Genomic DNA, 14,299 nt, shown 5'->3' with positions numbered 1-14,299 from the left:
TGTGAAAAGCCACAGCGGCATTGACTTGAGGCATTTGATTACTCATATGGCCGAAGTGTAGCTCATTTCAAGTGTTTCCAATGTAGAAGTAGGCTTTCGGGATTACAAATCCGTTTATTTCCGTACCAACTTCCGTACCAACTTGCATTAGCGCTAAGCTTGCATTCCAGCACTCGGAGGTTTCCATCGGTTTTATCGGTGTGGACCGTTTATGGATTGGAACGCTCCTTCAATCGGAATGCACATGGTGATGTTGAAGCTCGCATTGAGTTCGAAACAGAACGTCCAACTACACTACCCAGGACAAGATTTAGCTGGACCTCAATCGAGTCATGATATGCTCCCTCTATTCATGTGATGGGCAGAAAATAAGGACCGCCTTGAAACGTGCTGAAGGTTCAGATCGAATGGCACGTTTGCTCGCCTCTCGAATATCGTCGTCGGCATAGCTTGAGAAATCTGGGGTACGTTACATAAAAGCTTTATGAGAAATTGTTACAATTCTCAGGCAAGAATCTTTTGAGGCTGAAGATGATAACAGCACTCCAATTGTTTTGAGAGAATTGTATTCCGAGCAGAGTGTCTATTTGAAATTTTTAAGACTTGCCAGTGCCATACTAATGTGAAGTACCCAAGACGTTGCCTACGATCCATGTTCATTGAGCTACACCGCGATTGAAAGCCTTTTATCTGTGAAAAATCTTTTGAGCTGTAAACTCACTTATGGGGACCTGGACTTGTAGACCAATCAACAGCACCTGCACCATGTAAAAAACCCCGTCGCCGTCAGCAAATTGCAAGTAATTTGTTGGCTTCTAAGTGTCAGGTGGGGGAAGTTAAGGGCTTTAGAACTTACCATACTGCGGGTGAACCAATTTTGCCTCCTTTATATCATACCAGTGATCCTTTGACCACTGGAAGATCCCATCCCAGTTAACACACTCGTGGTCAACATTGAAATTTAGCCACGGCTTAGGGTGCCAGTCGATCCAGTCTGAGGTCAAGACCGTTACATCGGCACGGCACATGACAGCCTGGCGCAGCTCGTCGATGCAGTGATCGATATGCATAGGGATTAGCTCGCCCTTCTGCGACGAAAGCATCGGCTGGTACTCCGGATAGAGGTCTAGTGTGTAACCGATCCGTATCATTCTCTGTAGAAGTGATAATAGAGGTGGGATTAGAAAAGTCTACTTCACGGAACAGAAAGCTTGGGAATAATCATCGGAGAATCTTACCAAACAATGTAGGTGATGGAAAATGTCAAGCATACCGGCGTAACCTCCCTTGCCGTCGTTGATCTTCACAGCCGTGCTTGCGTTTCTCCCCATCCTGGTGAGCCAATCGTCGTCGACACGGATATTTATCGCTGCCCAGCTCATCATCAGCCCTCATCTTACATCTATTCCTTTTCAATCGACAACATTGTTCCTTACCGCTCAGTAATTCATCCCAAGCCTCTTCCAGTTCGGGTCTCGGGTCACCTCTGAACCTGGTCGTGTCGTTCAACCCAGCGTGAAATTTGGCCCTCTCCAATACAACGGCCTCTTGAGCGGGGGCTTTAGTGATGTTAGATATGCTCAAATAATTGAAAAATCATCGGGAGAAGGATACGAACTGTAAGTAAGACCTCCGCACTGGTGGCTAATATAGCTGTCCTCGACAGAGGCAAAGATTATGACGATGGCGACAATCAGACCAATGTAAATCATGTCTTTCGCGCCAAAGTTAAGCCGCTGAAAAAGTCCCCAATGCTGCCATCTTTGATGACGGTTCGGCTTTTTCAACTTTCCGGAGACATGTTCTGCAAGTAACGAGCTCGTTGTTGAATATGCTGCTGCTGCTTCTTCCTCGTCAATGGGCGGGAGCGGGAGCTCGTGACCGTTTTTTCCTTTGATGCCCTCGCTGTTGAACATCGTCAAGATTGGCGAATTGAAAATCTTCTCGTGGCTGCTGTTAGACATTGTCATGTTTGACAGGGAAAAAGTGCGTTTCTGCAATTGTCATGAGAATACAATGTACGCCTGGAAGGGTTATGAGCACATGTGTACCGAGCGTGAAGGCCAATGGTACTGGTTAGTCAGTCAGTGAGCTGATAGAAGCAAAAAGAGTTACCATCCCGAAGCAGTGAGATGGTGGAGGAAATCGTGTAGAACCAATAACAACAAACTTCGGCTCTTGGGTATTGGATGATGGGCAAGGTTATTGGACCCCGATTCAGCCCCGAGAGTTTTCTACTCTTCGGTAGATGTGACGTCTTTGGCATCCTTAACCCAACATGATATGGCAGAAAGCAAAGTCATGTATGGTTAGGAAGGCATGTACCCCGCCAGTTGTTATACAGCCATTTTACGGTGTGCAACAAATGCTTACGTCGTGAACTCTATCAAGTCAAGTGCCGACGTTTTACGATTCAGGAACGCTTTTTGGGCTTCAACAGCCCACAACTGAATGCGCTGTTCCTTGGAACACCGGTAGTCCACCTATTAACTGAGCTCAATCGATTGTAAGTGTAACTGAATCGAAAGCTGTGAATGTAAATTCGGATAAATTTGTTTCATTACAGAGAACATCATAGAAAGTGATGAAGCGCTACCCTACCCAGAACCTTGTAAGCTGGAATGAACGCTAAAGCTTGTTGAATGACAGGTGGTCATAGCTACCCATGTAGCTGGTCAGCTTCAAATCCTGGGAAGAAACTCGCTGCCCTAAACCAGACACCGCCGTAAAGCCTTGACCATGCGCAGCACCGGCTGGTCCACCATTACCCACATTAGGCTCGAAACGCAAAATAGAATGCATGTTTCTACAAGGAGAACGACCACGGTGAGCGACCACGAAAAACCGGACCAAGATCGAGCCCAAGGCCAGCCCCAAACTTGGAGGAAGGGTTCATGAACAAGGTAGAAAGCAAATGAGATGCGCCCAAGGAATTGAACACTAGCCGATGATGAGAGAAAGCGTCGGACTGGGAGCACTCTCCGGGTGGACCACAACATCAGGGCCGCACCGAATGTATGCCATTGCTGCCTGTCAGACGAAATCCTGGCAAGAAGGCGGAAACCCCAGGCCTCATCACCACCGGCATCTGGATAGGAGCATAGCCAGAGGGATGCGAACAGAAAAATACACGGGATGAATCGACGCACCGCCGTAGCCGGTGTATCTGCGCTGCGAACCCCGGACAGATAGTCGTTCTGTGTTGTGCCGCAATCGAAGAGTCCGCCGTCGTCCTGCTCCGTGTTGTTGTCGTTGTCGTCAGCATCTCCTACAGCCAGGCCCAGACCAGCAAGAAAGGCCGCCATGTCCCATCTCTGCCATAGGGCGCAAAACACCAACAAGGCTAGCCATATGCTGACGCGCACAAATGGCCGTGTGCATGGGAGCAGCGTGGCGAGCACGGCAAATAGGACAATGGAGCAGCGGAGTTCGGCCCCCACCGTCCATAAATGGAGACCGTAGGCTGACGCGGGTCTGAGCCCGGCCTCCCAGTCCCAGGGATTGGCCAGGTCGCGCACCACAAAGTGGAACCAGTCAACGACCTGGGCGAGCACACTCCCAAGATGCGGCGGCGTTACGGGATAAAAGTCGCATTCATGTGATGAGGAAGAAGATATATTGGGATGAGGAGGGCATATCTCTCGCGCAGCACGCTCATAATAGCCCAACCAGGCGAGCACGAGGCTGGCGACAGTCAACAGAATGCTTGGAAGCAACAGCCGAACAGGACGCATCATGACAGCTCCGGAAAGGTAGGCCAAAAGCTGATCCCACTGCCGCCAGCGAGCGTGGCGCAAGGGCGCTACACTGAGGACATAGCCCGAGATGACAAAGAAGATGGACACCATGGCTGGGCCCGAGTGTCGAACCAGCCGCAAGACTGGGAGCGAGAGAAGCGAGGAGTTGTGAGGGCCATAACCGTGCCGCAGCCGCTTGCCGTCCAGGGCCATGGAAAAGTGATAGGTGTAGACAAGTAGGGCAGCGATGCCGCGTAGACCGTCCAGGTATGACGTTGCTGGACGTGGAATGACGGGCCGCGGTTGAGCTTGTCGGAGCGGTTCCGGTTCGTCCAGCGGTGTTTCGATAGAGACTTGGAACTGATGCATGGGCGTTTCTGGTAAACACACCTTAGACGTTGAGGTAGATGCCATGAGAAAGTCATAGTGAGTAAATCGTGAGGTGACGAGTTAACTGGTCATCTAACCGTCAGTTATCAATTAGCTCGAAGTCAAGGTACTTTGAGGGTTATGGGCATGTAGACAAGATGTACGAGTAAGGCAAAAGCTAGTAGACTCTTGGCATTCGTACGTATTGTAAATTACTCGCGGGTATGTGTACGTTATTAAAGCTACTGCCCGCGCCGACAAGCTGTCTGATCCCTGCTTGCGCATCGTTGCTCGGTGTCACGTCGATCATTCTCCGCACTTTCGGCATCGTGCCCTTGGAAGATGATGACCGGGTACCTGGATATGCCCTCCACCGCGTGCATGTGACTTTGATATCTTTCGCCCGGTATATCTGGGAGTATGAGAGGTTGAATGAGTACACCTGAAGCACTTCTGACTCCCTACCAACGAGCCTCCAGAAGAGACGACTCCAAGTTGACTCCATAATTCACAAAATCAATGCCAAAAATGTCGGATCATAGAGGCAAAGTTGAACAGGACGGTGATCATTTCGACATTCCTTCTCCAGCTCAGTTCTCGGACGTCGACATGACTACCGAATCTTTGTTACATCACGCGTTCCCCCGACACAAACTTGACCGACGCCCATGGAACAAGCACATGTGGATCTGTTGGCCATTTCTGTGGCTTCTAGTTGGCACAGCCCTAGGTGCTCTTATTCCATGGCTCATCAGCCTGCATGAGTCCCGTGGCGAGCAAGATCACGGCGTTCATTTCGTCCCGCAAAGTGACATGATCGGATTCTTCCCTCCCATTTCTCACAGGATCCAGTATTTTGAAAAGCGGCCGGAATACATATCAAACCACTCGTCTCCAGAGTCCTTACAAGAGGTCAAAAAGCTGTGGGAGAAACTTATACCACGTCAGTACCACTACCTATCTACACGTCTAGCATTACTTCTCCAGATGTCCACGATAGCTGACAACAGAGCGCACAACAATACAGCCGGAGAAGGGTTTCTATACGTGTCAGACGAAGAAGCGGCCAAATACGACTTCCCGACGCTGATCCATTATAATGTGCCACCAGAGCATGGCGTCCCTGGTATGCCATTGCGCGGAAAAGCCGTAGGAACGACTGTGGCCCATTCCTTGCATTGCCTGGTAACTAACCCCTCACTCTAACGTCTCTTCAGTTGCATGTAACTGCGATGCTCGAGCATGAAATTTATATTAACAACAACCGCAGTATCTTATCATGGCTGAGTACGACCGCCTCTACCAAGGCCTATCGCCCGGTGACGATTTCACTCACGTAGACCACTGTATTGACTGGATTCGACAATCCCTTATGTGTGCGGGCGACGTAGCTCTTTCTGCGAATATGGGCCCCTTGGTTGGCATTCATTACCAGTTCCCCCATGTTTGCAAGAATTGGGATGAGGTTTACGACTTCATGGACCGCCGTCATGTGGATAACAGGCATAAGCTCAATCACGCTGTCCCCGAACATCGACCAATGAGCGAGCAATGAGATAGCTGATCTAAATGAACTGGAAGTAACAAAAGGGTAGTGGTTTTTATAATAGACAGTACCAAAGAATAGCTCACTCCTATGTGTCTTGCGGGACAGAAAGATGTGTATTTTCATTTTCTCTAGCTCAGTTACCATAAACACCGTGTTTATTTCCATGCGTGCCATGACCATGTGATTCGAACAGCGGACGCGATTTGACGGTGTACGTCTCCATCCATTCACTCACAGCATTCTAATGGAAGCGTTTTTCCATCAGCGTCTTAATCTCCTTTGACAAGTAATACGGCAATCACAGGGCATCACGTACCATATCTCTGCACTTATGTACAGCCTCGTACCCATTGATGTGTGGCGAACTTTCTTCCACGCTCTCTCTTGCACGCCCTTCGAGCGTCATGTCGCCTGCGCAGATGATAGCTTGCTGCAGATAGTCAAAACAGTGCTGCAAGTGGTCGAGATAATGAGCTTCCGCGTCCGACCCATTTTCTTTTGGCGGCATGAATGAAGACGGATCTAAAAACTTGTGTCGCCGCCTGAATACATCCCAGAAGCCCTGTCTGATCATCTCCTGCACGACTTGGTAAGTGTTCTTTTCCCTCATCCATTATGGCGTATGAGCTGGATTAAAAAAAGAACATATAAATCTACAACTCACCAAGCAGTGCAACTGGTGCGTCCAACTCACACCGTAAAGCTCGGTGTCGGGATTGGTGGTAGGCAACCCGTCCTCAACGTTCATTGCTTGTGCCTCACTCTTTTTGAGCTCAATAAGGCTGTGACCCATGGAAAGGGCACGCCAGGCTGCGTCGCTCTCCGGGCTGGGCTCCGCCTTGAATCTCGGCATCTCAGTAAACCTGGTGAGCTTTGTAGGAACTGTAGCGTATGATATCATTCAGTTCTCAGTAAATCTATCATCTTTGGATCTACAGAAAGATCTGCTTACAGTCTGGAGCGCTTTCCAAGTGTTCTGTCTGCCGGGTCGCTGTACACCAATGTTGAAGAGAGTCCATGCTGACTCTTACCCCCCCAGCCCACCACGTCAAGATGGTGATCCCAACAAGGCTACTGCATAGCAATGCCAGAAATAGGCTTTGCCAGTATTGCCTGGCTCTTGGTCGCTGTGTTTTTGAGCTCAAAATTTGCCGCCGCATGCAACCCATCTTCAATGTGACTTGATAGCACTGTGTGTGAAGTTTGCATGTGGTTAAGTGGTTTTACAGCTAGACGTGTTTTCAGTGCTCGATCTAGAAGACGCAAGTTTCGTGCAAATAGCTTCAATGTGCTAAAAAGCCCAACTCCGTTTGGAAGAGTTGTTGGCACATGTATCTCCAGGGCCAAGAACGCACGTACGAACAAGTCAGCCAGTTAGTCTGTCAGTCAGTCGGCAGAGTCCCAAAAGAAGCAGCAACTAGAAGAAGTGCAGCAATGAGGTAATCAGTGGTGAAAGAAGGTTTTTCACAATGTGTCACAGTTGCATGTATCCACTTCTAAGTAATGTTTTTCTTCGGGGAGAAAAAAAAAGATTCATTATCCTCCGATGAACAAGGTCAAAAAGGAGGATCCCCGAGGTGCCTTGCTGATCAGCTTCACATTGCCGTCATTTTGTGATGTCGAGATACTATGGTACTAGAGGTACTTTACCCGCCCCAGTAGATTTGTGTCTGGGGCGCCCTCGGAACCTTATTTTCCAACTAAATGTCCCCACATGTACGTACAAACTCGGAATGAATAGTCCTATTACTCTAGCTTTTGCTTTGAACTCTGTCAAAATACATACATGCGGGCCCTGAATCACGATACTTCCACATATGTTTCAACGTAGGTTAAGCGTTGTTGTGAGTGGTTCTGTTGGAAGAATTATTCAAGTTTCATTGCCGTAAGTTCTTAACCCTTTTGGGAGAAGGCGATTGAGTCGTGTTCGGTGTCTATCAAATCCACGGAAGTAATCCAATTGCGATACTAACGGCATGAAGAATACCAGTGATCTAGTTCACGAACGTACTTAAACGAATGTTTCTCCCGCAGTAAAACAGAGTAGTTCGTACCAGCAAACCTTCTATTACATCATATCAATCTAAAGACACAATTGAGTCAATATTTGCAATCTTTCCACCAATCCATAAGAACAAAATGCTTACCCGAGGAGTTCTGACGTCTCTTGCCCTCCAGGCCTTTGTTACCATGACCTTGGCCAGCCCTACTCCCAATAGTTAGTTAGCCTTTACATTTTCTTTTCTTCCTATTGACGTAGATCAACTATACTGATCACAGGAGCAGGTGATGTCACTTGGACTGTTAGCGGTCCGAAAGAAGCCGTACGGGCTCTAGGCGCCCCTGGGGCGGCTTTGGAGGCTCTCGGCAAGGCCATGCAGGCTAAGGCCGTGGCCTCGGCCGATCAGCCAGCTGTCAAGTCTCGCGAGACAGCTGATGATCTGTTGATGTATTACAACGCTTGAAGTAACGCTATGGATTGATTTGGAAGCTCGAGATTGAACTAGAGCTCCATAGGAATGCCAAGGGTGAAACCCGGAAATCGTCTGCCGATGGCCCGAATTGCTGAACTGGCTAGATCACCAGCAGTTGCCGCAGTTTACACTGGTCTTAGGTAGTTTTTGCCTTCGGCTCACCTAGCGCTACCATAAGAGAATTCACAATGGTTACTTCAGGCAGAAGTTCCAAGCAACCTCTTACCATCCGCTACGATGAATAAGGCGGCAGTCTTGATAATGTGATCTAATTCGATTGCTGATATTGACACAGCCTATCGGACAAGCACGTTTGTTAGTTTGGTTGGTACCGGCATATCCCTCCTGGCGTATCAGCCAAGGACTTGCCGAGCGACCCCTTTGGCTGCAGTTTCTGGTCTGACCACTGCTCAGAGTTATTAACATTTGCTTGTTGAGAATCAACCCAGGGCCAAGCGAAAAGAGCTCAGTTGTAAATTTGAAGAAAACTAATAGCTTTTTACGCTCATGAAGACAAGCTAATTGCTTGCCAGCTATCCTTGTTTGCATGCTCAATGCAATCTCACATAAAGCATTAGTTGATGTATTAAGACCGGCCATATTGAGTGAAGCTGCGGTGTGAGATGATGGGGTTTAATGTGGGTATTGTAGCGCCACTCTTGTAATATTGGACGCTGCTTTGTAGATGACAACGGCATCATAAAACATACAGCAAACGCATGTAGTGGTTGCAGATTAACTATTAGCCCGAAATGATATGTGCTTAAATCTTCCAAGTCTAGTAGTGCTTCATTATACTAAGAAGGGCTTTACCTTGGAACACCTGCCGACAATCGTTCTTCTAATTTATTAACTCAACCCGGGCCACACTCTAAGGAGTCTATCATCGCATTTTGGTATCTAGTATTTAGCAGGAGATTTCTTCTTAGTCTAACAAACTCCACCGTAGGGCTAGAAGTTTTCCTTTCCTACACACGACTTTCCTCTCCAGGAGCAGGCGCTCCGACTGTCCACGGAAAACAATGCCACGCACGGACGTCTTTTGGTTAGTTGTAGTAGTTGCAGTTCTAGCGCGGGAGGATGCCCCGCACTACAGAAGCTCCATATGCCTCGTCGCCCATTAAGAGTAATCTCAATCCCTTATTAACACTAAGTTAATCACTTCAACAGACAATGCTGATTTCGATAGGCTACGCTGGCTATACTGGCTATGGTAGACTTCGTTGGACCACTGTGGTGAGAGGGGCGGCGAAGGGGGCGTTCCGGTAGTTTCGCCGGAATTTTCCACCTAAACATTACTTCAGTGTCCGAACTTTCTTGTGTTTGTTGTTCCGGTCCAGCTTTGAAATGGTAATCTTCTGACTTAGCCGGCAAGCGGAAGATTAAGTCGGGCGTACCGGGATGTCTTGGATATAGTCGAGTGCGAGATAGTCTCTTCGACGAATCTGTCCATCTTCTGGCTGCGAATTGTTATTGCGGCTACACATGTTGCATCGGTTGATCAAGGTTCATCTCTGGTGCTCTCAGCCTGGAGATCGTGATCCTTATAAGATCTATCAACAGAGCTGCCCATAAGCGGCTTGCCATAGACGGTCAAAACGAAGTCCTTAGCTCAAGTACAGACATTTTCACACCTTTGGGAGAATGCGTCTTCCAAGAAGACGCTCTAGGTCACAGCAAAGTTTCTTCTAGCTGCATGGAAAGCGCTCGATGGCACGCTATCGGAGTGTTCTGAGTGCCGTGTTTACTATAAACTGCACTACTATGATGCAAGAAAGATTGGCCCTATTCGCTCAGCTTGTAGAACGGTTAAATCAAAGTCTCTGGTAGGAAAAGGCTCGAGCATAAGGCATCAACATAAAAGATAATTCTATGTAACTCTTCGAGATAACAGCTAGTCCAGGTTCTCTTATTCGACGTACGGTCCCTCTTGAGTGAACTAGCGATGCGAGGGCACCATTCAAGTCACGTACTTGTTATTCTGATGTCACGTGCTATACCTTCTTCCTGCCTTTGTCAATTAGGCAGTTTCCAAAATCAGGGCGTTGGGAAAATCACCATCGAACGGACACATAGGGCAAGTTTTAGATGTGTTTTTCAGTCATGATGGCTTCTTATTGATGTTAAAGAGGTTTGTACTAAGCGCATTCAAGATCCTATAGCCTTCAATGTCGTTTTCAACAGCTGAAATGTCAACCCGCGCGCCGGAGACTGAAGCCGGAGAATGACCGGTCACGAAGAAAGTGAATGTCTTGGCAAGTTTTAACCTGACTCTGGTGTTGTCGAGAAGATAGATTTAGCAAAGAAGGAAAAGAAGTTACTAGGGTATGTTGTAACATTTTACGACTTCGAAATCCCCTTCACTAGCGCTCTGTGTCTACGTATGACTATAGGCTCTGAAGAAGACAAGAAGATAGATTATGACTTCCTCAGTCACCCCATATCTATGTTTTCATAAAGAGTAGAAAGCATTGGATGTTGCCGCGGGGTGACAATTTAACATCCTTGTCATTATGTAGTGTAGGTAGTTGTTTCCATCCATCAATCCAACCGGTTGGGTGCTGACCAATAATGACAACAGATATACCACTACCGAAGCCCTTTCTTTGTGCTGTAATTGACTGTCCTGACCTGATCGTACCAGTAATGATATCCGTTTGATTTTATGATTCGCTTTAGATGCTGGGGGCTAGTTTCCCTCAGCTCTGTCTTAGTATAGCTACTTCTCTTGTTCTATGTCTTATTAGTAGCTGAAAACCTGTCTTATAATGTCTTGGCCCCCCTTTCGTGAGGGATAAAAAGTAGACGTAATGTTGAGGACTATATACCTACTACCATGTAGGTAGTAGTTAGTAGGATATTGTGAGATGTCTTTCTATAAGACATGTACATATTCGCTGGTTTAAACGCTACTAATCCCTTGCCTTGTGGTGTAATACTGTCCCATACTAATATTATTCCTATCCCAGAAGAGGCCAAAGAAGTTCTTATGGCTTTCAGCTGATGTACTCAATACTAAAATTTATCCGTATTATCAAGTTCTAACAGCGCTGCCAAAAAAAAGAAAAAAAACATAAATAAAGGCAGCATGCCCCCGTTCTCATCTAAATTTTGCCTATATAACCTAGAACAAGCACAGTCCTCAAAGTAAAGGCATTCTGACCTGTTATTATTCCAAACTTACAAATCTCAAAGCATTTGATGGAAGAACACCACCCCCCTCAAGTTGTATTTCAACCTTTGACAAGGGACCGGTCCCAGTCACGCGAATCAAATATGCCCCCACAGGGGGACAAACCACCCTTCTCCGCCTATCTCGAGACTGTTGCATTTACCGCAGCCATTACTCTTTCTGTGTCTATCTCTCTGAGCCAGGGCTTTGCTACAGCTGGAAATTTTCACGGCATTGACTTAGCCAACGGGAGCGACCGCCGTACAAGTGCAGCGGTTGAGCACACTAAAAACAGTGCAGCCTTACTTCTTTGGGCTGCAGCAGCATCTTCGGTCTCTTTGATGATTGCTCTATCTCTACAATTAATGCAAACAGACGAAGCATTCATAAGTTTGTTAATTAAACCTGGCCCGAAAAATTGATGTAGGATGTTAGTAGGACTAAGCAGCGTCATTTCTCTTCTGTTGCAAGCAGCTTCCCTTGCCTTAACAGGAGAAGCCATGAAGCCTATCGAACGTCTATGTGGATACATAATACAGGTAAGTACTATAAACCTCCCCAAATGCTATGAACGTATATTAAACACTTTTTTTAGGGCGCACTTGCTGTAGTTGGAGTCGTATCGCTTTTGCTCTGGGCAATGCCTAAGTGGTGTAACAAACAAAAGTACATCACATACGAGATATGGTACGCCTAGCTAGCCAGAACCAACCTAGTCACCCGCCCCACAGTTATTACAAGCAGGTTAAGTGGTGTTGTGTGTTTTCCCGCCTTTCCTACGAACTGTCCACCAACCTCTTTCCAGTATGTTATTGCGCCACAATCGCTACTTGTCGTCTGTTGATAAGAGATGAAGATTCTTTATGTGTAGGACTCGACTGTTTGAACTAAGGTATCCCTCTTACGATTATCAAACTTGTATCACGCTTTCTGACTGCTTGTTATTGTCTACCAAGCCTGTTTAGCACCAGATGAAAATGTGAACGAAGCTAGAAATACAATAACAACTCCAAGGCGGCATATCCTATTACTACTAGAATACCCTTGCAGGAACTTTGAAGCCTTGAAGGTTCTCAGTCAAAGCAGTAGCGCTCAGTCATGGCTGCGTGGCTGTGATTCGAACTCATTCTATTTCGGGCCGCGACACGTCACCGCATTTCCAGTGCGGCGGCCCAAAGCAAATGAACTCATACCTTTGTTTAAGGATTATAATGTCCCTATAACATTTTGTTAATATTCTAAGCCGTTCATCAGTAGGCCAATGACATCAACGCCTTGACTGAGTGGTTGACGCGGCGTAAAGCTTAATATTGGTCCGGGCTTCCGCCTTGTCAAACACACAGGCGCCATTGGATGTTTGTTACACGGATTGATTGGCTTTGGAAGACGTACGGAACATTTCAAAGTTTGACGCATTGTTTCTGAATGGAACTGTTCTTATTAATGTGCGAGCACTAAATATACAGAGTTCTAAACCTTTGGTCCCAGCACAATAGAGTTGTCCAAACAGCGCATTCTGCGTGTGATAACGGATGTAGCAACCAATCAGCCTATTAGGAACTCGTCACACTCCAGAGAAATAATTTTGCTAAACACTTACGTCAACAAAATAATCAAGAAGTATGGAAAATATTGTTTTCAAGTTCCTTGAAAACCTTGCTCTTACGAGGTATAAAGTCCTTCGATAGCCCCAGGTCAGTTCAACAGTAATTTTCCACCAACATAAACAAAGTCTCCAAGAGCAGGCAAACCCTCCAACACCAGGAAAAACTCAGCTATTCTTCATCATAATCACAGCGCTTCCAATTTTCTATCTTTCACCACGCTTACAATATGAGATCCTCGATTATCACTCTTGCTGCTTTTGTGGCAGGTCTCGCACTTGCCGACAACATTGACCTCCCTGATTGCGCAAAGGGCTGTCTGAACGATGGCCTCCAGAAGGCAGGCTGCACTCAGGACAACATTAAGGATTGCTACTGTCCCAAGGCCAATATTAACGAATTGGTCAACTGCGTTACTGGTGCTTGCAAGGATCAGAATGACCTGCTCAAAGCAGCACAAGCAGCTCAAAAGGCATGCCCCAATGGTACGGGCAATCAGAATACCTTTCCAGCTTTTCCTGGCAATGGAAACGGCGGTAACGGAGGGAATGGTGGCAATAGGGGCAACTAGCTTAATCCTCAGTAATGCTGTTGCATAGGCTACTCGAATCGTTAATGTTGATTAAGCTTGGCTGGAACATTGAGACTTTTTGAGAGAATTGTTATGTAGAACTACTTTCAAGACCATATGAAATACTTGGTTAATTTGACTCTAATCGAATTTGAAGCTAGTCATGTTTCTTTTCATTTCTTGTTAAATTTAGCTTTGTTTTTGCTGTGCAACTGCTGATGAGCTAAGACTTGCTGAAAGATATACGTCTACTACCCCATGAGATTTTGTTTCCCTTAAATATGTAGTTTTCGGATTGACCCGGCGTTTCTGAAGACACCAATATCATTAAGGAGGTAAGCACTCCTAGAGGCATATGGAGGTCCACGATAGGAGAATCCAGGAGATAAAGCCTCTCTCCCATTCCTAACCCCATGTCTTTCCCATTTTGACGATTTGGCTTTGATGGTTTATTGCTGTCCGCAATTTCATACAGATTTCAAATACGAAAGCTTTTATAGGGCATTGTATTCAAACTACGGATTATAAACTACCAAATTCGTAACGACTTTTGAGAAGACATAGGTCAAAAGTTCGCTTTTGAGTCGTCGGTACAAGGTGGCGTATTCACAGGGAGACAGTGTTGGTGTTGCACCCATATGCATAAGCCTAAATCTTTGGTTGTCAAAAACCTGTAACCGTTTAGTACATGCAACAGTAAGGTCAAGTACAAAGTTCAACAATGTGACTGTTCAGGTAGTGCTTGTCACCATTTTAGATGTAGCTTTGTGTCTGTATGTCTCTACATACCACTTCCGCACTGAACACATGCTCGCTTCCCCAA

At 46.6% G+C, this 14,299-nt stretch overlaps 6 protein-coding genes across 6 annotated transcripts; 3 read left to right on the top strand and 3 right to left on the bottom strand.

Moving 5' to 3' along the window:
- Positions 1 to 845: 845 nt before the first annotated feature.
- Positions 846 to 1,964, bottom strand: CTRU02_202968 (uncharacterized protein; the record flags this gene model as incomplete). The annotated part of the gene is made up of 4 exons (XM_036731446.1): positions 846 to 1,154; positions 1,239 to 1,369; positions 1,437 to 1,559; positions 1,619 to 1,964. The coding sequence occupies 4 exons, from the start codon at positions 1,962 to 1,964 to the stop codon at positions 846 to 848; spliced, it is 909 nt and encodes a 302-aa protein (XP_036576881.1).
- A 976-nt stretch (positions 1,965 to 2,940) lies between these two features.
- CTRU02_202967 (acyltransferase) lies at positions 2,941 to 4,106 on the bottom strand (the record flags this gene model as incomplete). Its single annotated transcript, XM_036731447.1, has 2 exons — positions 2,941 to 3,030; positions 3,150 to 4,106. The coding sequence occupies 2 exons, from the start codon at positions 4,104 to 4,106 to the stop codon at positions 2,941 to 2,943; spliced, it is 1,047 nt and encodes a 348-aa protein (XP_036576882.1).
- A 528-nt stretch (positions 4,107 to 4,634) lies between these two features.
- Positions 4,635 to 5,661, top strand: CTRU02_202966 (uncharacterized protein; the record flags this gene model as incomplete). The annotated part of the gene is made up of 2 exons (XM_070204118.1): positions 4,635 to 5,255; positions 5,377 to 5,661. The coding sequence occupies 2 exons, from the start codon at positions 4,635 to 4,637 to the stop codon at positions 5,659 to 5,661; spliced, it is 906 nt and encodes a 301-aa protein (XP_070061881.1).
- A 292-nt stretch (positions 5,662 to 5,953) lies between these two features.
- Positions 5,954 to 6,508, bottom strand: CTRU02_202965 (uncharacterized protein; the record flags this gene model as incomplete). The annotated part of the gene is made up of 2 exons (XM_036731449.2): positions 5,954 to 6,232; positions 6,320 to 6,508. The coding sequence occupies 2 exons, from the start codon at positions 6,506 to 6,508 to the stop codon at positions 5,954 to 5,956; spliced, it is 468 nt and encodes a 155-aa protein (XP_036576884.2).
- A 1,286-nt stretch (positions 6,509 to 7,794) lies between these two features.
- CTRU02_202964 (uncharacterized protein) lies at positions 7,795 to 8,120 on the top strand (the record flags this gene model as incomplete). Its single annotated transcript, XM_070204117.1, has 2 exons — positions 7,795 to 7,873; positions 7,942 to 8,120. 2 exons carry the CDS (start codon positions 7,795 to 7,797, stop codon positions 8,118 to 8,120), a joined length of 258 nt encoding a protein of 85 aa, XP_070061880.1.
- Positions 8,121 to 13,134: 5,014 nt separating this feature from the next.
- On the top strand, positions 13,135 to 13,476 carry CTRU02_202963 (uncharacterized protein; the record flags this gene model as incomplete). The annotated part of the gene is made up of 1 exon (XM_036731451.1): positions 13,135 to 13,476. The coding sequence occupies one exon, from the start codon at positions 13,135 to 13,137 to the stop codon at positions 13,474 to 13,476; it is 342 nt and encodes a 113-aa protein (XP_036576886.1).
- Between the last annotated feature and the right edge of the window lie 823 nt (positions 13,477 to 14,299).

Source organism: Colletotrichum truncatum, assembly GCF_014235925.2.
Source record: "Colletotrichum truncatum strain CMES1059 chromosome Unknown Contig_0002, whole genome shotgun sequence".
NCBI lineage: Eukaryota > Fungi > Ascomycota > Sordariomycetes > Glomerellales > Glomerellaceae > Colletotrichum > Colletotrichum truncatum.
This window is presented reverse-complemented; position numbering and strand designations above follow the sequence as displayed.